The sequence below is a fragment of the Lonchura striata genome, chromosome 11 (assembly GCF_046129695.1).
Source record: "Lonchura striata isolate bLonStr1 chromosome 11, bLonStr1.mat, whole genome shotgun sequence".
In the NCBI taxonomy this organism is placed as follows: Eukaryota; Metazoa; Chordata; class Aves; order Passeriformes; family Estrildidae; genus Lonchura; species Lonchura striata.
This window is the reverse complement of record NC_134613.1, coordinates 6,858,723-6,867,850: the sequence shown is the minus strand read 5'-3', so window position 1 is coordinate 6,867,850 and position 9,128 is coordinate 6,858,723. Positions and strand designations below refer to the sequence as shown.

General features: G+C 51.4%; 1 protein-coding gene across 2 annotated transcripts; it reads right to left on the bottom strand.

Moving 5' to 3' along the window:
* Positions 1 to 425: 425 nt before the first annotated feature.
* ADPGK (ADP dependent glucokinase) lies at positions 426 to 7,901 on the bottom strand. 2 transcript variants are annotated; one of them, XM_021554279.2, is made up of 7 exons: positions 7,658 to 7,901; positions 4,863 to 5,088; positions 3,554 to 3,616; positions 3,179 to 3,299; positions 2,712 to 2,908; positions 1,909 to 2,007; positions 426 to 1,431 (listed from the first exon to the last, which is right to left on the bottom strand). In XM_021554279.2, exons 1-7 carry the CDS (start codon positions 7,870 to 7,872, stop codon positions 880 to 882), a joined length of 1,473 nt encoding a protein of 490 aa, XP_021409954.2. In that variant the 5' UTR covers positions 7,873 to 7,901; the 3' UTR covers positions 426 to 879. The 2 variants fall into 2 exon arrangements, with proteins under 2 accessions (XP_021409954.2, XP_021409956.2); XM_021554281.2 differs by having other exon boundaries at positions 426 to 1,428.
* Positions 7,902 to 9,128: the final 1,227 nt, after the last annotated feature.

Genomic DNA, 9,128 nt, shown 5'->3' with positions numbered 1-9,128 from the left:
ATATATTAACATTTCCTAATAGAGGGCAGGGAGACTGAAGAATTTGGCACAATCATTCTGAAACAACCAAAAATAAGTCTCCAGCACTCAAGAGCTTTTCTGTAACACACCAACTGTTAGCAGAGTATTTAGTGTTCAGCAAACACAGGGAATGTTTCAGGGGGGTTCCCTGGCAGGGAAACAAAGCTGTCCCCCAAACAGAAACACTGATTATCTTCACTTGTTTCCTAAAAACTAAGCACAGGCTGCTGGGGCTCATTTGAACACCCTTATTCACAGATATCCAGAACTACCTGTGCAGCCTCAAGTAGGTTCAGTCTGTGTCACATTTTGGGACCGTGGCTCCCTGTGGGGCTGGGCACACAGAGAGGTGATTGCACCAGGCAATAATTCCATCCTTACCCCAAGGAAGGTTTGCAAAGTGCTGGGAGGAGGTAACCCACACGCCTTTTATTTTGAATTTACCAGACGCAAGGCAGGGCTGGGCACTGCTGTGCTCTCCCTGGGATCCAGGGGCTGGAAATTCTGCTGCTGCATTTTGCAGCACTACCAGAGAAGATCCATTCCGAGCAAGAAACAGCAAACTTTGCCAGCCAGGGATTTTGGTCTTTGTGTCCCTCCCCCTTAAGACAAAGCCAGTTTTCACATTAAATATTAAAACTTTTGCACCTGACCTGCACATGAAGCGCTCGAGTCACTGCTGAGTGACTGGAATGTAGCTGACAGTTTATACCTGGAATTATTCTTTGGCTCTTTTTCAGTTATACCCAGAAAACACACCACACCCTGGTTCTGTTCCTATACCACCACTGCTTCAAATCCCAATCCACGGGTCTCAGACACCGCGCAGTGCTGGAGAAGAAGGAGGGTCCTGGTTTTCTACTGAGGATACACTTCGGAATAGAGCAGTCCCTCGGCTGAAATGGCATCCCCGAGCCCCACGGTCCGGACGGGCTCCTTGCACACCAGCACAGGGGTGAAGTGGAAGGAGATGCCTTCCCTGTGCCAGTGCACCACGGGCTCGTCTGGATTGAGGGAGATTTTGGATGGTGCCTCTGTGTGGGAGGTGACGAACTCCAGAGGAGCTTTGAGGAAGACCTTGCTGGCGTCGATGGTGTCGGTGGCACAGGCCTGGGTGCCGGCAGCCCTGGCCCCGGCCGCCACTGCCGCTGCCTGGTTGCCCCAGTGGCCGTCCACAGTGACCAGGATGTGGTAGGCCAGGGTGTGGAAGTGGATCCGCGTGAGGTCCGAGGCCCGCTCCGCCGTCTTGCCGTGCTCCTTCAGGATCCAGAAGAGGATGTCGCTGACCACTCCCACGTCGGGAATGCCACTCCAGGAGGCCAGGGAGGCGTGGGGACCAGAAGCAGACTGGGTGAGGAACAGCAGCTCCTGCTCGTTCAGCCCGATGGAGTTCACCAGGGGAAAGACCTGCTAACAGAAACAGGGAACAGCAGGTTTGCCTTCAGGAGCAGAGTCACACCTGGAGTCCTCCCCAGGCTGTGGTTTTTGCACTACCCTGTTGCTGGCCCAGCAGAAACAGCACCCATTTTCCCAGTCACTGCACTTCCACAAGTTGGCAGGAATTACTTAGCCAAGAAAACATTCCATTTGGTGCAATTAATTTCACAGACGCACACTTTGACAGTAAAGAATAACAACACATCAGCTCTACATAAAACATAACACTGAGATCAGAGCTGTGTCAAGATAAACAACCACCAGGAAAGAAATTCTGCAAAGAAATCGGAGGATATTTTAAAATTATAAACTCAGCTCAAATTCATTCCTCAATTTGTCTTCCAATGTATAGTCCAAATGTTGAGTTTTGATTTCTATATTCATGCACTAGTGTGTGCACACTGTGATACTGAACCTGATCAAAAGAGCACATCCTTTCATTTTCCTTACCTGATGCATAATGTTGCTCATAAAATCTTGATCAGTCATACTGGCCAGCTCCAGGTGTATGGGAATGTCAGTTGGGATATCGGAGATGGAGGCCACAGCCTACAGGAAAAAGAAAAAAACCTTAGAACACATATTTATTAAGGAACAGAAGAAGAAAAAGGGTTGTGACTCAAGATACACATCCTTTAATCTCCCTGTGTGTGGATATAAACCACTCAATGAGATGTCTGACCTGTGTATGTACTGCTAAGGAGAGGAAATAAAACAACTTCTAGGAAAACTGTCTAGCCTTAATCTGCTCCCAGCTCAGAATCTTTCTAATGTTTTAATTCTAAAAACCTCACAAATCTGAAGCAGCTGCAGAAGAGCTGATCCTAGAACATGAAAAATGCCAATGCCCTGCATCAGGGCAAGCCCTAAGCTTTAAAACAGATGGCACAAGACAGATGCTCTTTATGGAATGCAGGTGTTGATTATAACCTGGATCATCTCAGTGTCCAGCATAGAAAAAGCCTGGTTTAGCTGCTAGATAAGCCCAGTAACCAGGTCAACACCCTCCAGCCAGGCAACCAGCTCTCCTTTTCTCTAGACAAGCCACGGAATCTAAGAAAAGACAGTGTTACATGATTAGACTTCAGCAATTCCTGCAGCTCCCAGTCTCCTTTTGGCATTCAGTACTGAGATCTGTGGGAGCTCTGAAAGCACAGCCTTCCTACACCTTCAAACCTGGGAAAACAAGGCCTGGCCACAAAACACTTGAAATGAAGGGAAAATGAAGGAAGTTCAGGGATTTAGTATTTCACCTCCATGAGTCGTCTCTGTCGCGTCTCCTTGCTCTGCCCTTCCATCATGTGAAGTCCTGAAAGCACCACCAGGTCTGGCTGGAATTCATCCAGGCTGGACACAAACACTTCCAGCATGTTCAGGGCGCCGTTGGACAGGTCATGGGAGAAGATGAAGCGGTTGGCAGCGGGTGCCTTCACTCGGCCCCACTGCTCACCTGGGGTGGAGCAAACAGGACCAAGTGTGTGTGAACTGGTTTATTCCTGGGTAAGATCACAAATTCAAAGGGTTCCATCAGCAGCAAGAAAAGCCATGGAACTGTTTTAGCCATTACATGAAGGTCACCCTGAGTTTCATCAGCATGCGGTTAAATCGCTGTTTTCAGGGAGCATTTTAGTGTTTATGGAGCTTCAGAATGACACCCCTCAGGCTGTGCACCAGTCTTTGTGATGTTCAGGTGTACCACTGAACACCTGCTCCGTTGTACCTGCTTGATATTCCAAGATAAGATGGAATTCATCTCTTTCCTGCATGGATTCAGGTGGCACAACTACATTGTCATCGAGCAGTTCATGGAGTTTGGGACCAACTGGGCCACAAAGGAGGATCTAGAAAACAAGGAAAAACAAACAAAGTTTCCCTTGCCATGTCCCTTGCCAAAATTTAAGCATCACCTACAGAACTGATTTTAAAAACTTAATAATTCAGTTTTTAAAAATCAGCTTGGAAGTCCAACCATATGTTCCACCAGCAGAACCTAAGAAATAACTGCCAGATCCCCAAACCAACACAGAAGTAACACGAGACAAGCAAATTAAAGAACACAAGCAAATGGCATGAGATGTTTGGAACATGTGTGTACCTTCAGGTCTGGATTTGTCGCAAGCTTCTGCCCGATGAGAGCAGCATTTCCTCCCACGTAAAGCTGCAAAACAAACAGAGCTGGGTGTGGGCATCCCCTTGCTTTGGGACCTTCAAACACATTTAGGCCTCAGCACAGGCTGGGGATTTTGGATTTTTAGAACAAGGTTCAGCAGTACCCAAATTACTAAAGGTTATCGGGGCTGAAGGCAAAATGATCTTACAGTTCTCTGTGAGATCTCAACAAGTTGAGCATTTTTTAGTTTTAATCTAAATATTCACCTTCAGGTTACGGCCCTGTAAAAATCAATTAATTCCCAACACTTGACAGCGCTGTAAAAACCAGCTCATTCAGCACATAAACAGCCCTTACTCCTGCACAACCTCTCTGTGGCTAAAGCCCTGTGGGTTTTTAGCAAGGCTGACAAGGAATCATTTAAAATCTGCAGCAATTCTTCCTCCAGTTTGAGATTGAGGTGAAACCTGGTGCCTGTGCCCATGCAAAGTGAAGGGAACTGTGGAAGTTTCTTCAGTAGTAAAGATCAAACTTTCCAATTAAACTCTGACTTGAGCTTGAAAAGCAGTGAATATGGGTTGTCCTGAGAGTCGCAGCTGCTCAGAGAAGGTGACAGAGAAGATCCAAGGGCTGCTCTGGAGCCAGGCTGGGAGAGCTGGGGGTGCTCACCTGGAGAGGAGAAGGCTCCAGGGAGAGCTCAGAGCCCCTGCCAGGGCCTGAAGGGGCTCCAGGAGAGCTGGAGAGGGACTTGGGACAAGGGATGGAGGGACAGGACACAGGGAATGGCTCCCACTGCCAGAGGGCAGGGATGGATTGGATATTGGGAAGGAATTTCTAGCTGTGAGGGTGGTGAGGCCCTGGCACAGAGTGCCCAGAGCAGCTGTGGCTGCCCCTGGATCCCTGGAAGTGTTCAAGACCAGGCTGGACAGGGCCTGTGGCACCCTGGACTAGTGGAAGGTGGCACTGGATGGGCTCTGAGGTCCCTTCCAACCCAAACCATTCCTGCTTCTGTCACAGAAAACAGGCCATACAGCTAGAAATCAGGCAACTCCACACTCCCAGCCTCTTTTACATCCTCAGCCCCATCTGGCTCCCAAGAGACATCTTTGACATTTCAGTTTGGGAATGTCAGCAGGGGAGAGACCATTTAACTCCCTCTCATTTGCAGCAGGGACAGAAAAACCATTAACACAACTCAAGCTCCTTCCTCAACGATTTGCTCTTTAGAGCAGTCAGCAGTGACAAGGAAGTAAGCAAGAGGATTCCCAAGGCTCCCCTCTGGGCGCAGACCCACCTGTGCTGCGGGGTGCTCCGACGCTGTCCGTGCGATGTCCTGGAACGCCTCGGCGTCGCTGAAGAAGCGCTCGGCAGCCGCCCCTCTCTCCATGAAATGGGCAAAAGCCTCCCTCAGGTCCTGCCCGGAGCTCAGCACGGCGTGGTTCTTCCCATCGCTGGGCTCCAGGCCCAGCGCCTCCAGCAGCTTCACCCCAGACAGAACCACGTCCACGCAGGCGTTGACGCTGGGAGAGAGAAAGAAAAGGTGTCCTGGGAAAACCACACAGACCTCTTGGCACACGCTGACTCTGCAGGGGGAGAACAACCAACCACAGGGAAAACAGGCACAGGAATTTCCTGAAATTCTCTCCTAAAGCTTTCCCCGTTTGACTGGCTTTTATTGTGCCCAGGGAGGGATTTCTAACTTTCTGCTGAATGGAAACAAGGAAAGCTGTGTGGGCCAAAGGTGGCTGAGTAGTTACAGGTTCTACTTCATTTCCTGCCTTGGGCTTGCTTAAAAAGAACAGGCATAGGAACAGTGGCATTTTAAATTCTTAGACACTTTTAAAAGCTTCTAATACCCGTGTATTTTAGGTTTAAAATGTACTTGTGATTCAAAACTGTTAAAAACAAAACTGAAAATGTTTAAGTCAGCTAGATCAGCCTCTGGAGTTTCAATTATTCCTAATAATACTCAACCCACACACAACTCCCCACACAGGCTGGCTCTGTTTACAAAAAGTCAAGAGAGCAATTTGTCAGTTGAAATATTTGAAAACAGCAGTTTCCAAAGGATCATCCCAAACTTACAGAAATAGCATGCGGTGGAAACAAGAGAAAAAGCCTGCAATTGTAAGGGAGGAATAAGAACCATTTCAGCAGATCCAGGCTTTTTGGAAAGTCCAACTTCCAGTCCCCATGTCTCATGGATTTAATCACTGTCTAATACAGACTAAAAACAGGAGACTTTCTGGCTGGAACCAGAACCCCAGAAGACAATTTAGAAACACTTGCCCTTGTCTCACTCTGTGGTTTCAGAGTGATAAAAACAAATAGCAAATACTTCCTGAGATAACACCAGCAACTGCACAGAGATGCAATTTAAGCATCTTCTGCAGCTGCTGTCAAGTGTCATTTCTGTTCCTCTGCCCCACATTTCCTGACAGGGATCCAAACCATCTATCAAACTCGTGCAGGATCCCTGACTTTCTCCACATCTCCCCCCACAACAGTCCAAGGGCCAGTTCCCGCTCCCTGTCAGTGTGGAGTGCTCAGCACTCAGCATTCCCTTGGCAGTGATTTCTCAGGAGTCAGATTTGGGCTGCAACAAAAAAACAGGCTGCATAACACAAAATAAAGGACATGAAAAACCCTGAGGTTTTCCACTCCACGAAGTAACCAACCCCAAAATCCTCTGGATGTGCATCACCACCTACACCAAGGACAGAGAAATTCCCTAGCATCACAGAGAAAAAAACCCATAAATTCAAGCAGCATTTTAGCCCCGAATTTATGTTTTAATGAATCATTACAGATCCAAGGGGATAAAACTAAGTCAATTCCTCTGCTAACACAGAGCTACACAGCCATGGAAGTGGATAACTCCTTCCAACATCCAAAGGATGAATCTCCCAGTCAAAGTCAAGTTACCTGCCATGTCCATGTATTTAAAAGAAAGTGAGTCAAGCGCTAAATATAAGATCAATGTGACATTCCTGAACTTTCCCCTTGTTCTCTTCCCACTTTAAAAAGAGAAATGGTGTTGAATTTCTCCGAGTTCATCATCCATTGCCTTTCCCTGTCCCTTCCCTCCTTATTTCTCTCCAGTTCTGTCTGGACTTGGTTACCTCTTCCCAAAGGCAAAGGCTTCACTCCTTTCTCCATTTTATAACTTGTCTCTGGTACCTATTTATTGCCAGCCTATACTGGATGGACCAGCAGCTCCAACTGACCCTAACCCCAACCCTCAGACTGTACATAAACTTGTTTTACAGACAATCAAGCTAGGAATAATATCTCTGGAGAAGGGCTCCAACAGGGCCAGAGCCCTTAAATCCCCACCACAGGAGTGTTCTGGATCATTGATCCCCTTCGCCAACATCCAACTCTGACTGAGCAGCACTGCAGGAGGTGCTGCACTTACATCCAGATCTTTTTCATGGAATAATGGAATGGTTTGGATTGGAAGGTACCTTCAAGGTCATCTGGCTCCATTGCCTGCCATGGGCAGGGACACCTTCTACTAGCCCAGGGCGCTCCAGGCCCCATCCAACCTGGCCTTGGACACTGCCAGGGATCCAGGGGCAGCCACAGCTGCTCTGGGCACCCTGTGCCAAGGCCTCTCCACCCTCACAGGGAACAATTCCTTCCCAATATCCCATCCATCCCTGCCCTCTGGCAGTGGGAGCCATTCCCTGTGTCCTGTCCCTCCATCCCTTGACCCCAGTCCCTCTCCAGCTCTCCTGGAGCCCCTTCAGGCCCTGGCAGGGGCTCTGAGCTCTCCCTGGAGCCTTCTCCTCTCCAGGTGAGCACCCCCAGCTCTCCCAGCCTGGCTCCAGAGCAGAGGGGCTCCACCCTCAGAGCATCTCCCTGGCCTCCTCTGGATTTGCTCCACATCCCGCTGATGCTGGGGACTCCAGAGCTGGAGACCACTCTGCAGGTGAGGTCTCACCTGGGCGGCACAGACACCTCCCCTCTGCACGCCGTGCCCGCACCTTCCGCTCCCGCACTCGCGGGCACCGGGACGCGCATCCCGGCCCGGGCGCGCTCCCCGCCCCGCCGCCAGGGGCGCTCCCCGCGCGCTCCCGCACCTACCCGACGGCGACGCGCGCCCAGCCGCGCGCGGGGCGGACAATGGCCGCCTGCCAGGCCGCCACCGTGCGCGCCTCCAGCGAGCGGGCGCGGCGCAGCGTCCCCAGCAGCGAGGCCGAGAGCTGCCGCAGGGCCGCGGGGGGCAGCTCGGGGCCCAGCACGCACAGGTAGCCCAGCACCAGGGCCAGCAGGCCCACGCACACCGACCGCTGCCACATCGCGCCGGGCGCGCTCCGCTGCTCCTCCTCCTCCCCCGCCGCCGCGGCTGAGGCGGAGCGCCGCCGGCGGGGGCCTCCTTACGCCGCCTCCGTAGCGCCCCGCCCCCGCCGGCCGGCGGATGGCGTAAACCTCTTCGGGAATCCTGGCGCGCCGTTCCTCCTGCGCAACCTGCGTGCGGCCCGGTCGTGCTGTTGCGTCGCCTGCGTAAATCGGTATGAGAATAGCGCTCCCCCTGCGCGACCTGCGTGCGGCCCGGCAATGCCGTTACGTCACCTGCGTAACTCGGCACAAGAATAGCGTAGGCGGCAGCGGGCGGCGCGTCGTGAGGGGACATGGCGGGACAGAGGCTCCCTCACGGCGCCGCCGGGCCGAGGCCTCCGGGAACGGGCCGGGCCGAGGCAACCGGGCCCCCAGGCAGCCGGGATGAGGAGCCTACGGTGAGCACTGCCCTGGTGCTATGGCGTTCAGTAGGCTGAGCTGATGTCTGGCATCGTGCCTGCACCCTCCTATGTACGCGGTACTGCTGCTCCCCGGGGTTCCTCTTCACGGTGCCATTATTTCTTTGTTCCCCGACGCCTTTGTGGGTCTGTGTTGTATTCCCACTCTGCCCCAGCAATGCAGCGCCTGTAGTCCGACAGCTCCTCTGGCCTGCCTCACACCAAAGTTTTTCTAAAGGCTCACATCCATCACCCCAGTCACTGTCTGAAGCTAATAACCGCCCCTAATATGCTTTTTTTTTGGTGGAAAATTTCCGGTCTCACCCTCTTCAGTGCCTTTCCCCGGGTGAGGTGGCCTCCCACCCCTGAGGCCACGGGTGCTGGGAGCAGCCTGGGAGCGCCCTTTGCTGCCTGGTGCATCCATCCCAGAGAGGCTCTAGTGAGCAAGAAGGGAGCTTTCCCTTTTTAATGAAAGGGAGTTTTTCTGGGCTTCTTTAAAAAGCGCAGGAACGTTCATTCAGAGGCTTCTGACAAAATTTGCAAGAGTTTGACAACTGTGTGCCACAGCGCGTTGGCTGAGGCAGCCGATAATTTCCTTATTCAGTTCTGTGTTGTGAGTGATTGTCATCTCCTCAGACTCTGACAAAGCAAGCAGTAAAGGAGATAGATTAGTGCAAAGCTTTTTTGCTGATTTTTCTTTCTTTTTAGGATGGTATTTAGTCAGCAGTCATGCTCATGGATTCATGTCTGGCCCTCAGGGCTCATTGGTTGCCCATCAGGTTCCCTTTCTTCCTAGGTGTTGCCATAAAGGACTTCCT